Genomic DNA, 25826 nt, shown 5'->3' with positions numbered 1-25826 from the left:
GCCTCCTCCTGCCCAGCCAATGCCAGCTGTGCCACTGTGGCCATTGGCTGCACGGCCACCAGGCTTGGCCTTCTGGTCTCTACCCTAAGCCTCCTCACCTGTCAAGCTTCTTGTTTCTTTGCTCAGAGCTCTCAACAGCTGCAGTGCTGAGGTGCACCCAGCCCACAGAGCTGCCTCTAATCATCTGTCTAGTCCCCTTCTTTAGCCATTTATTAGTTTGCTGCTTAGGTGCCATATTGGATATGAGCCTTACCTGAGGGTTTGTTGTTTTATGTTTTTGGTCTTTGAGACCGAGTCTCACTCTGTTGCCCTGGCTAGAGTGCCGTGGCGTCATCAGAGCTCACAGCAACCTCAAACTTCTAGGCTCAAGCAATCCTCCTGCCTCAGCCTCCCAAGTAGGTGGGACTACAGGCGCATGCCACCACACCGGGCAAATTTTTCTATTTTTTGTAGAGGCTGGGTCTCACTCTTGCTCAGGCTGGTCTTGAACTCCTGGCCTCATGGGATTCTCCCACTTCAGCCTCCTAGAGTGCTAGGATTACAGGCGTGAGCCACCATGCCGTCCTTACCTGAGGTTTTGATCATCTCTGATCCCCTCCTTCCACAAACTGGCCCAACCCTGTCTCCTTTTGCAGATCGGATAGAAAGCAGGGCCTGTTCTTACTTCTCTCTGCGTTCTTCCTGTCTCTGTGTCCTCCCTCCAGGGGTCGGCACACAGGCATCCACACCCCTTTCTTTCACACACACACACACACACGCACACACACACACACACTGGCTCTTACAAATGCAAGCCTTGCTCTCAAGACTACTGTTTCTGCCTCAGACTTATACAAGTTCGTCCACTCTTCAGTTGATCCCTTGTTTCTAGGGCAGAGCAAGTAGACCCAGTCCCCCTGCTCGCCAGTGGGGTGAGGGAGGGTGGAAGGTAGGAGGAAGCCTGAGTATGGGGAAGGCTCCCATTAGTACGTTAAACTAGTACCCCTTTGACTCTCTTGGAGAAAGTGCCTCCCCAGCACATGCCCAGCCTGGTGTCACTGCTCAGTGAATGATCGCCATGATGATGACTTTGGTGATGAAGAGGAGGATGAGGAATTCTTTCTCCTGGATATGTGGCACTTTGTTGTGCTGGCTCTGACCGGCTCTGACCCTGTGCTCCAAAGACCAAGGGAGACTTTGAGGGCATCTCAGAGGAGCAGTTCACAAACCTGTGACTTGTCATGTTCAGTTATGGGGGAGTGAGATCCTCTGAGTAGAGACTCCTGCAGTGTGCCCTGCTCCCTCACAGCATGGGAAATGGAGCACGCAGAGGTGGAGGCTGCCTGTCTGGACCCAGCTCTCCCTGCAGCGGCCAGAAATGCCACCATCGGAGATCCTCTCCTTTAGATCAAACATTGTCCCCTCCAGGGTCATCTTAATATGTAAATACACTGGGACAACGTGTATGTTAATAGCTGCTGGGGTGAGTTCTCTGTTCTGGGCCCTGAGAGCACTGCAAGAGGAGAAAAGGAAAAGCCTGCTACCCCTCACGTTCCTGAGGGTGGCCTGGGGAGTGGAAAGGCTTCTACCAGCATTTTAAGCTGCCCTGGGAGATAAGGGGCCACCCTCTGTCCCCCCTTCAATGCTGAGCCCAGAGGGGTGGTAGCCAACACTAAACGAATTCATGTTTATTTTCTAAGGGTTCTGCACAAGGGCACGGGGAGGTGGGTATATAGGTTGGGTTTCAGGAGGAGCCCCAGGCCCTGGGGAGGAGGACGAACCCCTCCTGCTGTGCCCTCAGGAGTATTGCTAGTAGGGGTGCTTCAGGGTGTGCTCCATGATGGTCAGAATCGCCATCCACATCTCCTGGGCTGTGGGGATGATCTGTGTGGCTGGCAGCAGGAAGCCAAAGTGCCCCGTGTCCCGGAGCTCGAAGCTGAAGGCATACTTGATGCCGCTGTCGTAGGCCCAGTCGACGGTGATCCCGCTGGCCAAGTCTAGAAACAAAAGGGCCAAAAACATCCCCAAAAGGAAGAAGAGGATGTGCCCACAGGGTACAGAGTCATCTTGAGCGGAAAGTGGGCCCTGGGAGCCAAAGCCCCACCCACCCAGACCACATCAAGCTTCCTGCCCAGCCCTCTACCAGGGCCACACCTGCCCACCCCACCTCTTCTCTAGCCCTGTGAAAAGTAAGCTCCTGCCGGCCCCCCAACAGGCTCCAACCCCTCAAAGAACCTTGCAGGAGGCCAGGCATTGGGAGCTGTGCATGAATGCTGCCAAGAAACAGCTGCCTAGGCACCATGGTGCACCCTTCTCCCCAGATGTGGGAAGTAGTTTTGGCCCAGCTCAGCTAGATCTATGGCACTGTCCTGTGGCCAACCAGGCCTGCACCTGCCTGACCTCAGGTGGCCCTGGTGTCTGCAGCAGCTGCCAGGGGAGGCTCACTCACAGAGGGTGGTGCCGATGCTGCCAAAAATGTAGTGGATCCCATGGACCTTGTGCAGGGCCTTCACAGCATCCTTGGCAAGATTGTACTGCAAGATTACATGCACGGGGTGAGAGGCCGGGGCTCAGAGGGGCTCCCGCACCCTCACCAGCTGGCGAGAAGCACGGACTGGCAGTCCTGGGAGTTGAGTGTGCAGATGGCCCTGGTGAGCCGGGAGTGCAGCTCCTCCAGCTTTGAGTGTGATCACACGTGAGAACAACACACTCCTCCTCCCCCTGCCATGGGTCTGCTGGTCCAGACCCTTGTTTTCCCAGGGAGAGTCTGGACCCTCTAGGAGTGTATCGGAAACGGATTTTCCTGGGGAAGGGCCTCCTTCTCCCCAAGCCCTAAGTGGCCAGTCTCACCAACTCCTTCTGGTTGGAAACAGGCTCCAGGGATTTGCCATAAGGGTACATGAGCATCTGAGAGTAGCTGTGGATGGAGATCAGCGCCTTGAAGTTCCCATGGGCTGTGATGAAGTCCACAATGGCAGCCACCTCCGGCTCCGACTCAGGGGAGGTCCCGCGATAAGTCTCAGAGCAGGGGTTGGCATTAGAACCATTTCCTGGGAGTAAAATAGAGCCACCCAGGTATGGCAGAGACACTTAGCTCTCTCACAAAATACCCTCCTGTTCCCCTGCATTTCCCAGCTTCCTTTACAGTTTGGTTGAGGTCATGTGACTGCTTCTGACCAATGAAAATGGGAGCAGAAATGACCTGTCACTTCTGGTTTGAGGCTGTTAAGAGTAAGTGTGACTTCTCCACACCCCTCTGTCTGTGTGGCTGGAAGCAAAAATCATCTAGATAGAAGCAGCATCCTGGGTCCCTCTGTCACCACTGGAAGAAAGCTGCCAAAAACAGTCACCTACCCACAGTGGACCCTGTGTGCATGAAAATTGAACGTGTATTGTGTTAAGCCACTGAGATTCAGAGGGGTGTTAGTTACTGCTGCAGACCCTAGTCTAATACATTAGAGGTGCGTAGCCACACCACAACGTGGCAGCTCCGGAGCCCTGCAGGGAGCTCTCTTGGCTTGTCCTTTGGTTAAGTCCTGATTGTGGTTCCACCAGAAAGGCAGGCCTGCCTCAGAAGCTGCACCCAGAGGAAGCTCTAGGTCTCCAGCCCAACCCCAGCTTCCCCTGCTGAGCAGCAGTCTCTTACGCTGATACTTCTTGGGTTTGTGGCCAGCTGAGTGCTCAGTGTCTGCTCAAGCTTTGCCACGGTCATGGTCCCAGAAGCGCCATGGACTTGGGGACTGGGAAAAGAGAGAACAGTTCCCCATAGTTGCCCGAGGCTGGTCTAGGAAGTACAGTTTGCAAAGAGATCTTTGAAAATTCTTGGCACCTAAGTTGGGGGAGGGGACAAAGAGGAGCTGGGCTTTTATTTTTATTTTTTTCACAAGTTTAATTTGTTCCCATCTCCTCCTAGATTCTTTGCCCACCTCCATCTCTCTCTCTCTCTTCTTTTTTTTTTTTTTTTTTTAAGAGACAGGGTCTTGCTCTGTTGCCCAGATTGGGATACAGTGGTCCAATCACAGCTCACTGCAAACTCAAATTCCTGGCCTCAGGTGATCCTCCTGCGCCAGCTTCCCGAGCAGCTGGGACTACAGGCGTGGGCCACCACACCCCCACCCTCATCTCTTTTCTTCCTCTTCCACTCCTCTTCGGCTTTCCTCCCTTCCCTAAGGGTCATGCTGTGGTGGGTCAGGCTAGGATGGTTAAGACTTGTAGGTGAGGGACATGTTTGGAAGAAGCCATCCCAGTTCCTCCTCCCTCTCCTCTCCCTGGAATGGCTGCACCCAAGCCTGGTCCAGAGGCCAGGGAACACCCCAACTTCTGAAACCTGAGGACCCCACAGTACCCCATCTGAACCCTGGGGCAGGGGGCTGGCCCAGGGACCTGTTTAGAGGATGCTATAGGAATGCAGTGCACGGTCCTCCCTAAGAGTGCAGAGTGGGAGGGGTGGTCTACAGATGACTCATTACACTGCAATCAAATTAAGGCAATAATAAAACCATAAACAAAACTTCTCGCCTGAGTCACCAACTCAGACACACATTACTTCTGGCCACAGGGAGGCCCAGAGGCAATTCTGTCACCAGGGAGCACATCCTCTCTTGGTTTTCTGGTCCTCATCTGGGGTGGGGACCCCAGAAGGGGATGTGCCTGCAGACAGCAAGGGGGTGAAAGGCAGCCCCCCACGCTGGAGTGGGCCCAGCTAACAGTGTTGTGTCTGCTGGGAGCTTCTGCACCTGCTCCACTTGATGAATGACAAACAGCAACAGATGCACAGGGCAAGGAGGCTGAAAGCTTTGTCTGCTTTTGCAGCCCACGCACAGAAAGCAGTTCCCCTGCCAACGACCAGGTGGCTTTGCCCAAATATGGAGAAACACTTCAGGCTATTAGTTCTGGTTTGAGCTAAGCAGAATAAACTAATCTTCCCCTGGCCGAATGGGAATTAGCTGCCTGCGTCTCTGACGTTCACAGTCAAGGTCCTCTGAGCCTGCCTGTTTCACAAGTACCTGCTAATGGATTCATTAGCTATTTATTTTTCCTTCTCTAAAACTGTAATTTGTAGCAAGGGGACATCTCTGGAAGGACATGGTAAATCATTAAAAGCGGTGATCTTTGAGTAGTGGGATTATGAGAGCTTTTTGCCCCCTGTGGACTTTTTTTTCCCATAATTGTTTTGTACATTGTGTATGTACAGATTTTTTTTCCCCTCTGGTGAAACCACAGAAGTTATTTTCTTCAAGAGGTAATTTATCTTTCTACTATCCAGTCTGCCTTGGGGACCATGGACACTCACTCCAGTCAGTTCCGAAGGGCCCAAATGGATGCCCACTGGGGCAAGTGTCTGGTCACATTGGGGTGGAAACGCCTAATTTTGCACCGTCTTGTGCTCTTACCCAAGAGGTTACACACAGAGCCCAGACCCTCAGGCAGCCCCAGCGCTGTGGGCTTGGGGCCTCCCTCCCAGCGCTTCAGAGCTGTCCTCATTTTTCAATGAGAATAGACCGCAAGAAGCCAGATTTTCAAAGCAATAGGCATCCAGATCAAGAATGTTCTATCTCATTGCTTTGGACACCAGCCTATGGGTCTGCTTGGCAACAGCAATGGCACTGTCCCCTGTAGAGCCAAACCCCGACCTGCCCGTGGAGTGTGGATGCCACATCTGGAGGCCGAGGGCTGTGTCAACTCTGGAGGCTCTGTCCTGGCTAGACCCAGCATCCCACCCATCCAACTGCTGCATTCCTGGGGTCCCTGAACCTGCCTCAGTATCCCCATCTAGTCCCTGTGCCCGGCATGGTAAGAGGAAAACAATCAGGGAGGAACACCAAGGAACTCAGGAGAAAGCTGCCCCCTACTCACTGGGCTCACACAGCCCTGCAGGAGTGCACCAGCCAGCTGGCCAAGGGTTACAAAGTAATGAGGTGAAAATAAAAACCAGGCTCAAGTCTGCCTTGTGATAAAAAAATTCACCCATTCTGCTATGTCTTTGGACTATTGCTCTGGCCTCCCCAAAGGGCAAGTTTCAGGTCCTGCTCTCAGGGAATGAGTTCAGATGCATTTCTTTGTGCTGTGCTCCCTTCAGGGAAGGGCTAGGAATATTTTGGGGGCACCATAAACTCTGGATTTTGAATGACCAGCATGACTACTTTGTACCTCCTTAAATATTTCTCTGCCATGTTTTGGGTTTGGCTCTCATGGTTAAATTAATCCTCATCTCCGGAGGCGGGGCCTCCCTTACATGTTTCCCACGCAGCCTTAGCACATGTGTACACACCTGTGCAACCTCTCTGCGTATCCCACAGTCAATCCCAGGTATGTGCCTGCCTGTCCCTGTCCATGACTCATGCGTGTTAGCTAACTAGTTTGTCCTGTGTCTCCCGAGTTATGAGCCAACATAATCTGGCTGGGTGGGAGAACGTGCCAAGGACCAACACCTCCTTCCCCAGCCCCGCCTCCAGCCCCGTCAGGGTGCCATACCTCCAAAGCCTGACTTCCAGTTCCTGTTGAGATCCACGCCAATGCAGAAGATTCCAGGTCTGGTGGACTTGTTCTTTCGCCACAAGCGGTTCTGAGAAAGCCCAGGTCAGGTGACCTCATTCACTGGGCCAATTCCCAGGGGTGGGAGCCTCTGACATTGGGGGTGAGGGAGCGGGGGCCCAGGGAGGAGCAAAGGGAAGGAATCGCTAGGATAGAATGGGGCTGGCATCGGGCTGGGCTGAGGCTGCAGATCTAGTACTTGGCAGTTGAAGTCAGGGTCTGGGGAGAGGCCCGAGCACAGGCTGCCAATAGTGGCCTTCCCTGGGCAGCGGGAAGGTGGTCAGAGGGCAAGAAGCTGCAGGCGCAGCACCTGAGCAGCCCTCTTGCCCTCAGTGAGGCTCTCTGCAAGGAGCCCCTGAAGGTGCTGGCTCCCCGAGGCGCAATGACCTTTTCTCCATCCCCCTGGAGTGGGTCCCCTCCCCGCATGCTCCCAGGTGCCCTCACCATGCTGTGGGTAAAAGCAAACCCATCAGGGTTGGTGACAAGCTCTATGAAGATGTCCATGGCTTTCAGTATGTCTGTCAGGACCGCGTCTTTACCATATTCGCTGACAATCTGCAAGAAAGGGTAAGGGGTGGGAGGCCCTGCTGGGCTGTCCTGGGAGGTGGAGCAACACATTTGCACAGCCGGTGGCTGCAGGAAGGGGTGGCATGAGACCATCAGGTACATCCATCATGAAGAACCAAAACCTTAGATTTTAAACAGCTAGAACGCAGAGGATAGATGCGGGCTCTGGGCTGCAAAAGGCCAGAGCACATGGTGGCTGTTCCAAAGGGGAATGAGGGGAGAGAGCACCCCAAGTAAAATCTTTCCACTAGAGGTGCACTTAAATGGTCACCTGCCCCTCCCCCAGTTCCAGCCCCCATCACAGCTGCCCTCGGGTGCGAGGGTCTATGCTGACCTTCTTGGCAGTCCAGATGCCGGTAGCATGGGTGATCCACTCCCGGGAGTGGATTCCAGCGTCAATCCAGATGGCTGGGCGCCGAGAACCTCCAGTGCTGAACTGGGAAAAAGAAGCAGGCCCCAAACGGAGGTTTGCCTCGAGACAGCTGCTGTCCCTGGGCTACCTGGAGGGAAGCGCCAGGTGCATCCTACTGCCTGGGGCAGCTCTACATGTCAGGTGTGCCTAGCCCAAGACAGGGTGTGTGTGCGCCCAATAGCGCACAAAGCGGGGCGGGCCTTGAAGATAGGTAGTCCCCTTGGAGAGCCAAGTGACCCAGCTGGGGAAGCACAGAATTTCCCAGGATTGAAAGCATCTTAAGACTAGTGTTCCCCAAACTTAAATGGCACATGAACACCCACCCCCCTCCCCGGGGATCTTACTCAAGTACAGATTTTGATTCAGTAGATCTGGGAAGGGGTCTGAGGTTCGGCATTTCTAGCAACATCACGAAGGTGACTTTGATGCTGCCATGCAAGGACCACACTTTGAGTAGCAAGGTCTCAGGCCAGGGTGGGAAACTGTGGCCTTAAGGCCACATATGACCTTCTAGGTCCTTAAGTGCGACCTTTTGACTGAATCCAAATTTTACAGATCTTTTTATTTTTATTAATACATTTTTGTTCATCTTTTATATTTTTATTTTATTTTTAAAATGGACATATTTAAAATGCCAAAGAATAAAATAAGTTTCAACAAAATAATCCTCCCAGATTGACCAGTGGAATTAGAACATTAGTAATCATAAGGGCTAAACTGACAGCTGCTCCGCTCATGATTTAGTTCTAACTTCCCCCGCCTGACCGGCACCGCTATCACACGAGGCTGGTTGGTGAGAGTTTATGGGGGTCGAGTACGCCAGTCTGTTACCAGCTTTTGACAACAGTGCACTGTGTTTCTGTTTGAAGTGGAATTTGTGAATAGTTGCACAGCTCAACAGTATTTTTTAATTCTGTCTGCTTAACAGCCCATCATGTCAAAGAAGACCAAGAGAACGCTGAAGGAAGAAAAGAGATTTTTTTAATGAGAATTGGGAATGGCAATATTATCTTGTTTCTGCTAAAGATATGATTTGCTTGCTTTGTGATGCTGCAATATCAACATTAAAGAAATTTGATGCTCATCAGCATTATAACACTCACAAAGACCAAAAATATTTTAAATTAGAGGGAGAGATGCGAAAGCTTGTATTGCAGACATTAAAAGATGAAAAACAAAAGCAAAGACAATTCCTGCAAGCAGCAATAAGACTTGGAAATGATGCCACTGAAGCAACTTACAAAGTAGCTTATGTACTCAGGGGGAAAATGGGAAGCCATTTAGTGATGTAGAAATTACGAAAGAATGCATGTCAAAGTTGTAGGATGCTTAGACCTCAATAACGTTTCAAAGAACAAATAATTGCCTGTTTCAAGGAGAACCATAACTGATTGGCAGCATGAATTAGCCTTAAACTTAACAGAACAAGTTCATGCAATACTTCAAAAGGAAAATATATATTATTCAATCACTTTGAATGCATCAATCGATACTACTAACTCGGTGCAGGTTTTATACTTCATTCGAAGTATAACAGAAGATTTTCTTTAGCACGAAGAGTTACTCACATGTGAGAACAGAACAGGGGAATAGATATCTTCAACAACTTTCAAGACAAATGTTGTGAAGTTGGACTGAATTTGGTAAATTTAGTTAGTGTATGTACAGATGGTGCATCTTCCATGACAAGAAAATATGACGGGTTTATTGCACAGATAAAAAAAAAGTATTAACAGATCCAAATGCTCTCATTTTCTTTTCACTGTATCTTGCATCAGTGAAATCTCTGTGCTAAGTTACTATTTTAAGTGACACTTTGCAACAAGTTATAAGTATTGTTAACCATATTCCTGCAAATGCAACCCGACATCCGGCATCATCAATTTCATAACATGCTGAAGTTGAAGGATGAGACATTCAGTGTGGATTTGCAGTATCATGCTAAAGAGTGTTGGCTATTGCAGGGACAGGTATTAGCCAAAATTTTATCTTGAGAGAACAGATAATTAAATGTTATGAAGAACAGAATCAGTAATGTGAATTATTGAAAGAAGATTTCTGTAAGAATGCAGCATTTCTGTGTGATATCACGTCAAACAAAATGACTTGAACATTTCTTTGCAAGATAAGACTAAGTCTGTATATGATATGTGGCGAAAAGTCCAAGCATTTTGAAAAAAAAAAAAGCTATCTTTTTTCAAAACACTTCAAAAAGAAATTTCAGATGAACATTTTCCCCAGTTAGCGAAGGTCATTGATGAGTAGGATGATACATGTAAATCAGTTGAAGAATACACAGCTGTTATAGACATATTCGTTGGAGAATACAATGAAAGGTTCACTGACTTTAAGAGTCATGACATCACACTGAAATTAGCATTTCAGCCTCACCTAGTTGATATCAAGGCACCTAAAGAAGTATAGCTATAATTGATTGAGCTCTCAGTAGATGACATTTTAAAGTCATTGTTTGACGCTAAGAAAGATCTGATTGAAATATGGAAAAATGCAGTAGAATACCCAGACCTTCAGCAACATGCCCAAAAAATGTTTTCTTGCTTTTCAACCACTTATTGCTGCGAATCTACATTCTCCTACCTAACCCAAATCAAGATGCCCTTAAGGTCACAAATGACTGATGCCCATCTACAGGATCAACTGAAACTGCAGACCACCATGCTGCAACCCAATATTCAAATGCTTTCCAACAAAAAGCAGACACAATGAAATCATTTAAAGGTTAGTTAACTCTAAAATTAACAAATAGTTTTCATTTTTTGAAATTATGAAGTACATAGTAGCTAGATTTTTACAAAATAATGTACATTTTTAAGTATATCATTGAAGTTTCTTGAATGCGGCCTTATTTGATTACAGCTAAATTAATGAGGCCTTCCAACATGGAAAGGTTACCCACCCCACGACACTACAGAGAGAATACCACCACAGCCCCAGGGGAAATGGAAGCAGAGACGAGGGAAGTCAGGTCCCAAGTTAGGGGAGGCCACTTGGCTGTTCGGAAGAGTCCACCAGAGCATTGTTGAGAGTGGCAGAGCCTGTCCTCTCTGACAGCTGACGCCCAGTGACCTGCGTTCAGGCCCCCTTTAGGGCCTGAACTAAGAATTGTTTTCTGGTGGGCTCTGCCTTCACCTCCCCTGTTCCTTCATGACCAAGGGACTGTGTTGCCGAGTTTGTCCAAACTCTGTTCCAGTGGCCCTTGTGAAGGGTTGGGAGGTTCCTCCAGAAGCTCAGGCCTCTATGCAGGGCTGCCTGAGCCAGATGACACCAGTCATTGGCAAATGGGCCCTCCATGTACCTCTCTTCCCATTTAACAGATGAAGCAACTGAGGTAATGGGAAGAATGCTGACTCACCCACAATCGGGCCCCAAGTCCGGGGAGACAACTGCCATTCTGCAGCTCCATCTCCTTAGCAACCTCCCACCTGCTTCCTGACCAAGGATGTGCCAGATCATGGCACTACCACCTGTCTATACCTACTAGGGTGGGTCCCTGAATGCCACAATCCCAACGCTCATGGGTCACCCGAGGACAGGAGAACACACATCTTCTCTCTCCCCAGAACTCCTACCCAGCTACTACCTGACATGAGCTCAGTGTTATGCCAGAGGCCCTCACTGTCAAGTCTAGTGGTGGACACTGCAAGCTTTTACCTTCAGGACAAGAATGGACCGATTTTCAAAGCTGCTGCCAATCCGGATTTTTGAGACCATGTCTGAATGCTCAGTTACAAAGTTGTCAATCCAGCTATATATCTGAAAGGAATGAAGTTTATCAGACTGGCAGTTAAGTAGGGAGAGGCATGAGCCCTAGGACCTCTCCAAATGTTCTCCTTTCCCTATCCACCTTCCTCAGTGCCTTCCCACCTCCCTTAAGGGTCTAAAAGAACCCAGACTGAAAATTGCAAAAATTGAACATGCCGTCAGGACTAAGGGCAATGAGTTGTGATCTGGTTGGATCCCCAGGCTCCTTGCCCTGTGCAGAGCTATGCCTTTGCCTAGGAGAACAGCAGATGCTGAGCATGCTTGAATCCCCAGGCACGGCCAACACAGCTCTCTCTGGTTGGAAACTTTCTCTCTAGCCTCCATTCTTTGGCCCATTCAATCCATTTGACAGATCTGACAGATCTGACAGACCTCATAGTATTGTTTTTTGTCTTCTTGCTTCTTTTAGACACTAAGCCCCTTGAAGGCAGGGTTCTGGTCTTATTTATCTTTGGCATCAGTAAATACTGACGGACTATATTAATTCATTCTCTAGTCTTTCAATACATATAATTGAATTAACAATTACATGAAAGAAAATGGATCCTCCATTACAAGCCTTCCGAAATGGAAAAAGTGATGATGATGATAGAGTGGACAATGTCGATAATGTCATGTCCTTTACACACACAATGAGACCTGTGTCTTGAGTTTCTTTCTGGAGTGGGCTTCCCTGTGCCCTCCTTGCACATCCTCCTTTATAAACAAGTCATTGTTAGTCATACCTGCCCTGGGTGGCTGTAATTGTGATCGTGAATTTTCTTCAAGAGAAGGCAACTCTGTTTTATTCTACAAAAGTGGCTCTCAAATGTGCCTGGCTTCCTGCCTCTATGTACCCCAGAACCCATAGCTGGGGCCCCTGGACACCAGGACTGGTCATGGAAATGAGCAGACCCGGGGATCCCTAGCCAAAGGACTGAGTACGATGGCAGCCTCTACCTGTTCTGCTCTGCCCATAATAGGTCCTGCGTTAGTGCTCTGCCTAGTAGACCCATTACTCTGCTCTGGACCTGCCTAGGGTTGTATGGTTGAACTGCAGTCCCCGCTCTCTGAATCCTGGCCTCTGGACGTCTCTGAGGCCGACTGTCTACCTAACAGACCTCACCTAATGTCTGCTCTACACTTCCCAAGAGTCATTGATAGTCTCCCATAGACCAGGGAGTCCTTCCCTAGTCTCTGCCTGAGTCCGGAGACCCTAAGGGGCCCAAAGGCACAAGAGAGCCCAAAACTTGACCCAACAGGCCTACCTCCTCCAGGGTGTGGTAAGAGGAGTAACTGAAGCTGCTGGTGCTGCGCTCCAGCCGGCGGGACTTCGCCATGGTCGCTCTCTCCTCATCCAGCAGCACCTAGGAGACAGGGGACACACGCTGGGGGGGAAGGGGTGGGCTGCGCTGGCTGTGCCTCTTCTGAGCCCTGCCTCAGCAGGCTGTGCGTAAAGACAGTGGTGACCCAGGAGAATGAGCCACCATGAATGTGAGTGGCAGAACAGGAGGACATGCCAGGTTGCTGGGTGACTCTTCTGCCTGGCAAGCTGGCATTCATGCCACCATTTCTCAAATGAGCATAAGGAAAGGAGTTCAGAGAGCTGAATTCTGAGTCTGCCTCTGCCACTAACTTGCTGCGGCCTTAGTTTTCTCAGCTTAAAACTTGGGTCAGAAATATCTGCCTTGCCACCTCATAGGAGAAAACATACTATTAAATATAAAGGTGTTTTGGGAAAAGGTGCTCACAGTCTACTGCGACATTTCTTTTGCACTTTATGAACACTCTGTTGAGTCAGAACCCAAGATGATTCATGCACGCTGTCCCCCTGGAGGGAAGAGAAGGCTCCTCTAGCCCCCAATATTGACGCTACTCCCAGGAAGCAGCCTAGACAACTGGTATGCAAGTCATTTGGAAAGCCAGGTATGGCCAAAGCCATAATAATCATAATAATAATTATTATTAATGTGCCAACGGTCTTTCAGGCACCATAGTAACTGCCTCCTAAACACAAGTATAGGTGAGCCAAAAGCAATGTCCTTGGGTATCAATTTGGAGTTGGCGCTCAATCCTCACATGGTCCTTCCCCTGACCATAGAGAGGGCAGTTAGGGTCTGGTGGGTCACCCACTCACTGCTCAGACCACCCACATCATCCTGGGGCATTTTTCCCAGCTCAGGTCACAGTGAGATAGGCAGGTTCCCTTCACCCAAGCTCATGCCCTTGTATTGGCACCCAGGGGTAAGGCTTCCCAGGATCCAGCACTGACTGCCCAGGACGGATGCCAAGAAAGCGTCTTCATCAACCCAAATTGCCCCTTGTTTGCAGCTCTGGGTCACAAGTCAGGCTTTACCATAGCTTATTTTGGGCTAGGGCCTTTATTTACCAAGCAATTTTACCCTCATTGTCTTACTTGATCTGGTCGGATCACCTGATAATAGAGCAGGAATTATAATAACTATGTGTCCTAGAGATAAAGCAGATTGGAGAGTTGAGGGTGCTTAACGGCAAAGCTAACAAGAGGCAGATGTGAGATAAGAATCAGATATCCTGGTCCCTAGCCTGAGGTTCCTTAGGTTAGCTATCAGAACTAAATGCCAGCAATGAAAACGTACATACATAGCCACGTGTACCTATGTGTGTGAGTGTATGTGTGTGGACAGAGTGTGCAAAGGTGCAAAATGTTAACGACAGCTAAAAAGTGCATCATATTATTTTTGCAGTTAAAAAGTCTATCACAGGCCGGGCGTGGTGCTTCACGTCTATAATCCTAGCTCTCTGGGAGGCCGAGGCAGGTGGATCGTTTGAGCTCAGGAGTTCGAGACCAGCCTGAGCAAGAGCGAGACCCCGTCTCTACTAAAAATACAAAGAAATTATCTGGACAACTAAATATATAGAAAAAATTAGCCGGGTATGGTGGCACGTGCCTGTAGTCCCAGCTACTCGGGAGGCTGAGGCAGGAGGATTGCTTGAGCCCAGGAGTTTGAGGTTGCTGTGAGCTAGGCTGACGCCACGGCACTCACTCTAGCCCTGGCAACAGAGTGAGACTCTGTCTCAAAAAAAAAAAAAAAAAGTTTATCACAATAATGAAAAATGAAGGACTCCTCCCCAGCATAGGAACACAAGACACTCAAAGGTCAGAAATATATACTTAAATGCTAACAACGCCTGTTAGGATCGAAGGATTAGGATTTTGAGTATATTTTTTTTCTTTTCCTTATTTTTACATTTTGGCAATGTGCTTATACTACTTCAATAAGTAAGAGCTTTTAAATGAATAAATAATAACAAAACCAAAAGCCCTAATGGCTAATGCTGTCTTCTATCCCAGGCGCCCCACCCCACCCCACCCCACCTGCTATGATGAGGCCTGCCTGGTGACTCTGTCAGGCCTGATCAGCTTGCTCACAGCTCTCAAGTTCATAGATTGCAAATGGGACTGTGAATCAATGTTTGGGGCTCATTTTATTTCATGTTTGAGCACTGACAAGATGTGAGACATTACAGTTGCAATGTTTTCTAGCTGAACTGGCCCGGCTGGGGACATTCCCACTTGGGCAGAGCTGGGATTGCCGGTTAAGTTAGATACGGCTGGGGGAGCCCGGAGCCTCTCTGGCCACTCACAAACACCCCTGGGAAGCTCTAACAAAAGGAATTTGTCTCCTTCCCAGGAAACTGACCCAAATCTCAGCAGACCCCCATGACCAATGCTTGCTGGCCACTTGGGTCCGGAGCTGCCAGCTGCGGTGAACAGCTGCAAGGAAGACGGGCCGGGCCAGCCTGAGAACGCAGGGAAAGCGTCTCGAGGGTCTGGGGGGGCCTGCATGGGGGTGGAGGACAGGGAGGTGAAATGGGAAAGAAAGGACAGAGGGCCCGGTTCCTCCCACGCAGCCCCAGCACACCCACAGGAAGACAGCTCCCTCCAGACTGTCCTTTGTTCCACAAAATAGCTTGGAGGCAAATGGTGAGTCTGCACCAAACTGCAAACAACTTTCCTGACACCCTCACAGCCTTGCGAATGGATGTGACACCCTCTCACAAATCGGGAATGCTCGGCCCTCACAGCTGGGTCCCAATTCCAGGAACACGAATCTGCCCTGGCCTGAAAAATGGACAGGCTCGCGGCTTCCCGGGGTTGCGGGAAGGGGACCGGCCACGGAGAATGCGGTCTGCCGCAGGCTCGGGAAGGCCTGATGACGGTCCTGTGGGGCTTCTCAGGAGAGAAGACAAAACAAAACAAAGAAACAAGGAACTCAGAAGTAAGCCATTTGCTTCCCTGGAAGCGGTAACCCGACAGGGCAAGTAATACCTTGGTGCGAATTAATTTATGATGGACGGACGGGGCCCCTCGGGCGGGGAGGGGGAGGCCGCAGGGGAGCAGGGCCTCCCGGCAGCTGAGCCCCAGCCACGGGCACCAGGTGGGCGCAGCTCGGGGCCGGAGGGGCTGGGGAGCCCTGAGACCTTCTCTCGCAGGCCTGACGGCTGCAGGAGCAGCTGCAGTCCCGGATCCGATGCTGCGGCAATGGACGCCCTCCGAGGTCGCGGCTGACCACGGGGCTTCGCTGCCCAAAGGGCAGAGTTAAAACACCACACGAACACCAGTGACGACCGCAGGGCAGAGCGGCGAGCCAGTTCGGGAGCCAGACTGTTTCAGATTAAACCCCGATGCTGTTACTGACACGGGCAAACTACCAACTTCTCCATGCCTCGGTTTCCCCTTCACAAAAGGAGGGCTCATGTCATCACATACTTTAGCACATACTTTAAAGTGTTCTCATGACGATCAGAATGGGTAACACATGCTAAGTGCTTAGAACATCGCCTGGCACGTAGTAAATGCTGGTAAATGTTAGCTATGACGAGGATGACGAGGGACGAAGAGGGGACCATAATAACCCTTGGGGTGACTCCAGGGCTCTGCAATGGGTCACTATAAGGCATGGCCAGAAAATAAGGATTCCTCCAGAGGGAAGATGGCATCTTGGGGCTTGGACCACAGATCCCCATTCATGGTCATCTGAGCGAGTCACTAGCACCCACCCTTCGTGTGGCCCCAGAGGGGCCTGGGTCCCCTTGTGTCCCTGCCCTGTGATGCAGCCAGGCTCTGCCCCTCCCATTACCTCACTCATGGCTGCTCCTGTCCTTCTTGCCTTCCCTGCAGTCTCCCCTGCGGACCTCCTCTCCTCTCTAGGCCACCCACCCCCACACTGGCCACAGCCCTTCCACCTTTGAGACTTTGCCGTTCAGCCAGCAAGTGTTTGTTGAGCACACGCTATTTGCTGGGCACTGAAGATGTGGCAGCCAACAAAACAACACTGTCTGCCCTCGCGGAGCTTATAGTCTAGTGGGGGAGACAGATACGTGGTGAGAAGAAGAGCGGAGGAGGGTGGGGAGAGAAGGAGTTGGGGAAGTAGGGGAGAAGAGGGCACAATTTAAAATAAGATAAGAAGGTGACATGGGAGCAAGTCCTGAAAGCAGGGAGGGAATAAGCCATGCAGCTGTCTGCAGGAACAGCATTCCAGGTATAGGGACCAGCAGGTGCAAAGACCCTGAGGTATGAGTATAGCCAAGGGCCCTGAGGCAGGAATGGGGCAGGAAGCACAAGAAATATCAAGGAGGTCCCTGTGTGACTCAGAGTGAGCAAGGGGAGAATAGTCAGTAACGCGGGACAGGGAGGCGTGACTGCTATGTCATAGAGCTCCCAAAACCCTCACAAGGGCCTTGACTCTTACGTGGAGTGAGCTGGGAAGCCATTGGAGGGTGTTAAGCGGAGGAGTGACCCCATCAGACGTGCATATTTTTAAAGGGCCCCTCTGGCTGCTGTTTTGAGACCGGGCAATAAGGAGGCAAGGGTGGAATTGGGGAGAAGAGCTAGAAAGCAACTGGAATAATCCAGGTGAGGGATGATGGTGCCTCGGCCCAGGGGGTGGTGTGGGATGTACGGAAATATATTTTGAAGGCAGTGCCCGCGGGATTTGCTGATGGATTGGACGTGGGTGTGAGAAAGGAGTCAAGAATGACTCCAAGCGTGTTGTCTGAGTGACTGGAAAGATGGTGCTGCCCTTCCTGAGCCGGGGAAGGCTGCAGAGGAGCAGAGGGAGGCCCAGGGAGCTTGGTGTGGACCTGGAAAGTTCGAGATGCCCGCTGGACACACAGGTGGAAATACTGAGTAGGCCGTTGGATGCAGGAGTCTAGAGTTCAGGAGAGAGGTACAGCTGGAGACATAACATGGGAGGCATCAGGAGACAGAAGATATTTAACACTGTGATCCCAGATGAGGGGAGGGAGGAGCGGTCCAAGGATGGAGCTGGAAACAGGAAAACAACTGGCAAAAGAGCGGCCAGCGAGCTGGGATAGCCCCGGAGAGCGCAGGGTCTGGGAAGCGGAGACAGGAGACACCTCCAGGGAGGAGAGAGTGACCAGTGTGCTGACGGAAGATGAACACTGGGAGGTGACCACGGGGCTGGACCTAGGAGCTGCGTGTGCCACTGCCGAGGGCAGCTCTGGTGAAGTGAGGGGGACATTCTGCCAGGGCAAAGGGATGGGGATGGCACGTAGAGTCAGGATCTCCAGAAGTGTTGCTCTAGCAGACAAATGGGGTGATGGATGGGGGCTGGGGAGAAGGGATCAAGAGAGGACTTTTTCAGATGGGAGAAATGACCCTCCATTTGTATGCTGATGGGGATGACCCACTAGAGAGAGGGAAATTGGTGAAGCAATAGTTACACTCAATTGGATTCCGCTCTAGATGGTCAGAGCATGGGTGAATTTTGTTTTCTTCTTCTACTTTCCCCTATTTTCCAAATTATCTAACATGAATATTTATTAATTTTGTAATCAGAAAAAAGCCATTAAAATCCACCGAGCTGATTGCTCAAGTGAAGCTTTTCCATGGTGACTCATCCCAGGGAAAAAAAAAAAACCACCACCAAAGGGCTGCAGAGAGCGAGGAGGTGAAGAAAAATTAAATGCAAATGGAGCTCACTCAGAATCAGATAATTTCTTGCCTGGCCCACTGCAATTTCCTCACCGCCCTCCTGCCTGTCAGTCTCCCTGGCCCTGGCCCCAACTCAACACTGTCACTGTCAGAGTGGCTTTTCTTCAGTGCAAATCTGATCGTGCCGAAGCCCCTCTTATGGCTCCCCCATGGTTTTCAGGTTAAATTCCGACCTCTTCACATGGCAGAGGATGCCCTTTGCGATGGGGTCCGGCCTCATCACCAATCGGGGTGGGGGCCCCGTTCCCTGGCCAGCCCCCCTCGCTGCTCTTCAGCGCACCGTAATTACCGCCTTCTCAGAAGCGGAGCGGGCCCCTTGTGTGCGCTCCCATAGCAACCGCCCTCTCTCCACCAGCGCTCATCCACTCCATTGTAATCACCGCTTTTCTCCCTCCGCCCCTCCCCCATGCCTCTCCAGCTCCCCTGGATATAGAGCCCAGATTTTTCATCTTCGTGCTCCCAGCACCTCGCCAGAGGCTCAGCACGCAGTAGGGATCTCTGTGTCTGTGGCTGGAATGAGTGGCCCCACGGCCTCTTTCTCAAGCATCCCTAGGGGCACAAGCCAGGTGGAAGAGGATGCACTGCCCTTCCTCAAAAATCTCTCTCCCCCCTGGCCAAAGTGAAAACCAGCACTGAGGTTTTTCCAGCCCCCCTTGCAGCCTGGTCCTAGCCTCCAAACGCAGCTCTCCTCTATCGTTTCCTCCTCTCATCCATCAATTCAAAACGGACACTTACTAAGCCCCCGTTAACAGCAGGTCCTACGGTGGGTGCTGGGGTTGCAGACAGACAAGAGCGTGGAACTGAACTTGAGGGTGGAGGGGAGGGAACCAGGGAGACAAAGGCCAACACATTAACAGGGTCTCTCTCCAGACACTCTTTTCCCCCATGGCCCCGAGAGTCATTCATTCAGCAGACAACTGTTGAGGGCCCACCTTGCAGGGGATGCTGTACCCAGTACTGGGGCTAAGAAGGTCCAGCGGATGGGGAGGAAATCAGGCCTGTGTGTCGTCTCTGACACAGAAGACTGGAGGCCCAAGGCCCAGTGGTGCAAAGCCCTTCCCATCCTGTTAGTGCCTCTGGGCTTTCCTCCTTCCGCAGGGACCCCTCCTCCACCACTGCCACAAATCAACTCGACACAAAGGCCTCCCCCGCCCTCAGCCCCCTCTAAGCCAAAATGTGATCTCAAGCATGGCAGTCAGAGCTTGATGTGTTGCAGACAGAGCGAGTTGTTGCTGAAAATCCTGCTTGGCTGGGTTAGGGCCAAGAGTTCAGGGCATTTTCCCGAGAGGGAGTACAAAGCCTCAGAGGGTCCTGGGGCTGGGGACGTCAGGAGAGGACAGGCAGGGAAGAATGCAGCCGAGGCTCCAGAGGAGCCAGTGGGGGAGGCTCAGAGGTGACTCTGGGGCCGTCCCTGATGTGCAGAAATCAGCGGAAAGTTTGTAGAGACCTCTGCATATCTGTTTGCCAAATGCTCCAGGGTTCCCAGGGTGGGGCAGGAGCAGGGAAATGCAAACTTCAAAATATAGGCCTGGGCTAAAAATGAGAATTAAGTTCTATTTCTTTTGATGTGGTAGCCTCTCTAGTCTGTGGGAGTTTCCCTATTTTTGTTTATGGGGGATTTAGAGAACTATCCCACCCCCACATGTTGAGCGGGAAACAGATGTGCCTGATGGGGGATAAAGGTCTTTGCAGGGACCGGAGTGCCCCGGCCGTGCTCGCATGGGAAAGGAATGCTGCCTAATACACTGATCCCTTGGCATGCGGTGTCAGTGTGTGCGCTCCAGGAGACTCTGTTCCCACACTGGAGCCCTTAGAGGAGATTAGTGGTGTACAAAATGGTTGGGAATGAATCTATATGGACACATTTCCACAGGTACAGAGCCAGCGACAGCACTGGCGGAAGGATGCAGCCAGGAAGCCTTAACTCATGAACGGTACCCAAAAGAACCTTTAGGAAGGAGGCGGTGCTGCCAGTGCCTTTCAGAGGCTGTCTAGGCTATCCCCGAAGACAGAACAACTGAAACAGAATATCATGATGCTCAGAAAAGACACAGGGAGAGAGTACAAGGAGGCTGGGGTGCCCGGGATAAAGGCCACCTTTGCCTTTCCTGAGGGCAGATCTGCAGCCGCTTCTCCCAGAGCTGTTCCTCTGTGGGGAAGCTGCCTAGGGGAGACACCCTGTGCAGAGAGCCCTTCAGAGGGGGCCGGGGGTAGGGGATGCACACTGGGACTCACACGTGGCTTTTGTCACCATTTCCCGATTCCCTGGAGTAAGGAGTCCCCCCAGATGTTGCATTGCTGAGACACGACAGGACAGGAAGCAGTGGTCAGAAAAGCCAAGGCCATCCCGAGCTGCCCCCCAGTGTAACTAGGAGAGGCCTGAGCTGTCCCCTCCCATCTCTGTCCTCCCCATCTCCTCCTTCATGTCAGCTGCGAGCCCCTGCACAAGAGGAAGGGCTCGTCCCCACGAGGCCTTACCATTACCGCCCGCATTCTGAGCGCTTTCCCCCTATGAACTTTGTCCTAGGTTTAAGTTTTCTTTGAGAAGTGTGAGGTTTAACTCCTTCCACGGCATGCTCCCAAGCACACAGACGGAGATCCAGAAACAACATCTCTGCTCTTAGCCCTGAATGTTTATCCTCCGGGTGGGACCCAACCAGAAAGGAATGTGGGAGATGAGACCCCAGCGGGGCAAGACCTCACCTGGATGTCCTTTATCATGATGCTGTAGGCCAGGCCATGAGACTCCAGATAAGCTTTGATGTCTTTCAGTTCAGAGAAAGGAACTCTCATATCCACGGGGAGGCTGGGCCTGGCTGGGGCACGCCAGAAGTCCACCTTGTTCACAAAGGAAAGAAAAAACCGGTGCATTTATTACATCTCCTTATACACAATCCTTTAGGCACCCCAAGAGCCTTGGAGATAATCTGTTAGACAGTAGTTCCCCTTTATCCGCGGGGGCTACACTCCAAGACCTCCAGTGGGTGTCTGAAAAGGCAGATAGTACCAAACCTTATATAGACTTTTTCCTATACAAATAGACCTATGATCAAGCTTAATTCATAAATTAGGCACAGTAAGAGATTAATAACAATAATAAAATAGAGCAATTATAACAATATACCAGCATCACTACTCTTGCACTTTGGGGCCACTATTAAGTCAAATAAAGATCTGGAAGACAAGCACTACAATAGCGTGACAGCCAATCTGATAACCGAGATGGTGACTAAGTGACTAGCAGGGGGGGAGCGTGATCAGGGCAGAGACATGAGATTTCATCACGCTACCAGAAGAGCACACGATTTAAAACTTATGAATTATTTGTTTCTTCTGGAACTTTCCACTTAATGTTTTCAGACCACAGTTGATTGAGGATAAGGGAGACTGCTGTACACTTAAGAGGGCCCCAGTTCCATAACAAAAACCCTAAGGCTGAGCAGAAAGACCAGGGCAAACACACAAAATCCCAAGTCACTAAGTTTCTTTCCCTAATTTTGAGCACCCTTGTTTCCCTACACATCTGTTTCCCAAGTGAACGGGCTTAGCCTGGCAAACCTGTCACTCACACACGTCACAATTTGGCTTGGATCCAAGAGCCCTAAAGAGTTCTACAGGTGAGACTGAGCATCATCCGGGACATTCACATGGACAAGAACCCTGGCCAGGACAGAGGGACATCCTTGCTCCCAAGCCCTGGAGAAGTTGGAAAGGCTGAATCTGGCCCCCCTGTCAGCCCTTGGCTACGTCTACTTCTCAATTTGTAAAACAGAATTAGCAAAAAGTGTTAAGAGCAGCAAGTAGGAGGAAGTGCTTCAGGCCACGTCCAGAAATATCTGGTTGTTTCCACAGCCCTCAAACAAAACCCTCCTATTATAATAGTCGAAGAAAATGTTTTCCATTGTGAAAACTTGCAGAGGACAAGCGTTCTCGGAAACAGCGCTCGGGCTGACAGGGACGAACCCAAACGAAACACAGGTTTGCCAGGCTAAGCCCGTTCACTTGAGAAGCAGATGTGTCCAGCCTCCGTGCTACATGGTGTCCCTCCCAGAACATCTGTGCCTCCCGTGTGGCTTTTGGAAATTCCAGCCATTTGCAGAGAGGCTCCCTGACAGAGCTCTCTCAGCAGGGACAGAGGGGATGGCTGAAGGAGCTGCAGCCTGAAAAGGCGCCACAATCTTCTGGGCAAGTGTCCCTAGTTTTTCCTGAAGAGGAGCCACGTTTTATTTTTCCACAGTTTTGTGCTCTTTGGCAGAGACATCAGGAGGGCAGGTTTGGGTGGGGGAAGCAGGATAGGGAGCTGAGGTGTGAGCCCCTGGGGGTGTTCCCCGCACCCCGAGAAGTCCTCACCTTTTGGGGCTTCAGGCCCTCCAGATCCCTGAGAAGTGAGAGCTGCTTCTCATCCTTGGCCAGAACTCGAAGAACCTGGTCTCTGGAAAAACATGGCGAGGGGTGGAGAAAGCTGCAGGGAGGATTCCTGGAAGGCTGTGTCCCTTGGAAGAGGCAGAGTGGAGAAGAGGCCGGGCTGAGGGGACCTGGCAGGAGGCTGGAGGAGCCCTGAGCAGGAAGGACTTGTGCACAGCTCTGAGGAGCTCACGGTCCCTCAGCCTCGAGCCATGGGCTCTCCAGGGCCAAGGACAGACCCCCCAGGGGACTAAATAAAGCCCATCCACGCTACTGATGGACAGAGAGCCAAGACAGGAAAAGAAGGAAGGAAAAGGAATATGGCGTGCAGTGTGTGTGTGTGTGTGTGTGTGTGTGTGTGTGTGTGTGTGTGTAGAACACAAGGAATGAAGAGGAGAAAGGAATAGATTCAGGGGGCTGAGGGGACCAATGGGGGACACGGTCTGTCCAAACCCCATGGAAGGGGAGATCAGATAACGTCACCCCATCTTATATGGGGGAAGCTGAGCTCCTTCCCTTCCCAGTGGCGGTTGGGAGGGAGGCAGCTGGCGCTGTGAGCTCTGAGGTCTGACGCCTGGGATGGTGTTGGCTCCCTGGCCGCTCTGAGACTGTGGGCAGGGAACGCCCTCTCTAGGCTCTTCCCCACTGTGCAGATATGATGAAATAGCTACCTTTTTTTTTTTTTTTTTTTTTTTTTTTTGAGACAGTCTCACTGTGTTGCCCGGGCTACAGTGCCGTGGCGTCATCCTTGCTCACAGCAACCTCAAACTCCTGGGCTCAAGCGATCCTCCTGCCTCAGCCTCCCGAGTAGCTGGGACTACAGGCATGCGCCACCATGCCCGGCTCTATATATTTTTAGTTGTCCAATTAATTTCTTTCTAATTTTAGTAGAGACGGGGTCTCGCTCTTGCTCAGGCTGGTTTCGAACTCCTGAGCTCGAACAGTCCACCCGCCTTGGCCTCCCAGAGAGCTAGGATTACAGGGGAATAGCTACCTTCTGAGGTCTTTGGGAGGCTCACAAATCATGTCAGTAGAGGCCTGGAGTACAATGCTAGAACTTACTGTTACTCAAAGGAGGACAACACCACACCCATTTCGGGTAGGGGCACACCATCTTTTGGGCGTTATTAACTGCTCTGAGAATCTGAGGAAAGCTATGAACTTTTCACCCCCAAAGGAGAACATATGCATATGAAAACTCTTACATGTGATTTCAGGGGATTCTTGGAGCCCCGAAAGCTTACCCCTGGACTCCAGGGTAAGAACTCTGGGCTTGGGGAGGAGCAGCAGCACAGCTGAGCGGCCTGGCCTGGAGCACGAGAATGAGAGGCCCCAGCAGGACGGCCACCCACCTGGACACTGGGTGCCCTAGCTCCCGCCAGTCCTCCCTCCTCCTGCGGAGCAGTCACTCACCCTGTGAAATTCATTTGGCCCAAAGCTGCTGCCAGGATAAAGCTGAAGACCAGGAGCATCTGCCTGTCCAGAGAGGACAGCCCAGAGCATGTCCCTCCACCAGGGGTGCCCTGCATGCTTCTTCTTCCAGGCATACTTCAAGGGCTCTCCTTGTGCACAGGCATGGCCCAGGGCTCAGGACAGCGCAGCATCTAGAGGCCGGCAGGCCCGGCCTGAGAAGGGGCGTTAGGCTCTCTGGGGAGACCCCACATGTGTCTGCCACATGAGGGGAACTAGGGCTGCCCCTCCCCCCACCCAGACAGAGCCTCCCCTGGGAAGGGGCAGGGGAAGGGAGAAAGAGGAAGACCAGGCCCTTGGCTTTTCTTCCTCTCCAGAGGGTTGCTAGGTCAGCCTCTTGTGAGCATGAAATCCTCCATCTCAGGAGAAAGACGAGAGTAAACAGTGGCCCAAGGATGCCACTCCTTTCCTCCCTCCTCTGTGAACTCTTCTCTTTTGCTCTCCTTCTCCCTCCCAACCCATTCGTGCTTTCCTTGGCCCACGTCCTCCTTACACATAGGGCGTGGACGTCATTGAAAGACTACTAGGCTTACAGGCAGAGCTGGGGCAACCGACCTAACCTCTCTAAATGTCACTGTCCTCATTAGTGCAATGGGGTTCGTACCTTCCCTCCCTACCTCACAGGGTTTTGGGGGATATTAGATGAGACAGCCTGGGTGAATTGGCTTGCCAAAGCCTGCCAAACAGAGTGTATTATTATTTCAAAGGTATTAGCTCTTAGTCACAGCTGCATCTTAGCTCAGTTGCAATGGGCAAAAAAGGAAGAGAAGAGAATGGAGAGCAGAACAAAGGAAATCTCTATGGCACGAGAAGGAACTCAGTCAAGAGTCCCTTTTCTCTATCTTCAGGTGGTCGCCATTATGCCGGGACAGGCAGTTAGTTCGTTTGCTGCTAGACATGGAGGTCACGGCAGTCCTTATTATAGCTCTCAACAGACAGCAGAGTCAATTCCTCAGTCCTGCCAAAGCCCCGCGCAGTCCCCTTTATGGTCTGGGGGTGGGAGGCATACAGCAGAGCCAGCACACAGAGCAGTCATATTGGAAGGGAAAGTGAAAGATGATGCCTGCATGGTAAATGATGGATCTAACAGGAAACCCACAGGAGGTGGGGGAGGCAGAGACTCAATCCAACAAAGTTGTTCAGCAGAGGATGTCCACAAAAGGCCACTTAGCTGTCACCAGCGATTCTCAGAAGCCCCCCTCCCCATCCATACTTTCCCAGAATGGCCAATTAATTGGCCATGTGTGCAGAGAGGGGAGCTCTTTTATTGACAGCGCGCCCTGCTCCCCTGCCTGCCTGCCCTACCCCATTATTTCATGGTCCAGCTGCTCAGACATGCCCAACTCTCCTAGAACCCTGGCTCTGGGAACTCTCAGACAGTGACATTAGCAAAGGGTTTAAGGACCTAGAAAAGAAAGCAATTATGCTTTCCACCCAAGTAACATTCCGCTTCAGTAGCACCGGGAATAAGAGACCGTAAACAAAAGCTCAGGAATTTAAAGAAAAAAGTGGGGGTCATGCTAGTCACCAAAAGTACCCAGCATCTTCTTGTTCAAAAGCATCATTTTAAGTCACTAATAAGACCACTATCCCTGCACTTGGTTTGGGGAAGGTAGGGGAGGAGAGAGAGAGAGTGAGAGCGAAAGAAAGAGAGAGAGAGAAAGAGAGGAGCAGTTAGGAATTCTTGAGAATTCTATG

The 25826-nt window shown here is 51.1% G+C and overlaps 1 protein-coding gene across 3 annotated transcripts; it reads right to left on the bottom strand.

The window, feature by feature from the left end:
* Window positions 1-1664: 1664 nt before the first annotated feature.
* Window positions 1665-25826, bottom strand: CPA5 (carboxypeptidase A5). 3 transcript variants are annotated; one of them, XM_012664773.1, is made up of 13 exons: window positions 25425-25826; window positions 24746-24804; window positions 24072-24283; window positions 22605-22686; window positions 20958-21092; window positions 12523-12621; window positions 11165-11266; window positions 7415-7516; window positions 6958-7068; window positions 6454-6544; window positions 2830-3029; window positions 2429-2513; window positions 1665-1976 (listed from the first exon to the last, which is right to left on the bottom strand). In XM_012664773.1, the coding sequence occupies exons 3-13, from the start codon at window positions 24203-24205 to the stop codon at window positions 1789-1791; spliced, it is 1329 nt and encodes a 442-aa protein (XP_012520227.1). In that variant the 5' UTR covers window positions 24206-24283; window positions 24746-24804; window positions 25425-25826; the 3' UTR covers window positions 1665-1788. The 3 variants fall into 3 exon arrangements, with proteins under 3 accessions (XP_012520227.1, XP_012520228.1, XP_012520229.1); XM_012664774.1 differs by lacking the exon at window positions 24746-24804 and having other exon boundaries at window positions 25425-25804; XM_012664775.1 differs by lacking the exons at window positions 2429-2513; window positions 24746-24804; window positions 25425-25826 and having other exon boundaries at window positions 1667-1976; window positions 24072-24187.

This window comes from Propithecus coquereli, unplaced genomic scaffold (assembly GCF_000956105.1).
Source record: "Propithecus coquereli isolate 6110/MARCELLA unplaced genomic scaffold, Pcoq_1.0 Scaffold91, whole genome shotgun sequence".
Classification (NCBI taxonomy): domain Eukaryota; kingdom Metazoa; phylum Chordata; class Mammalia; order Primates; family Indriidae; genus Propithecus; species Propithecus coquereli.
This window is presented reverse-complemented; position numbering and strand designations above follow the sequence as displayed.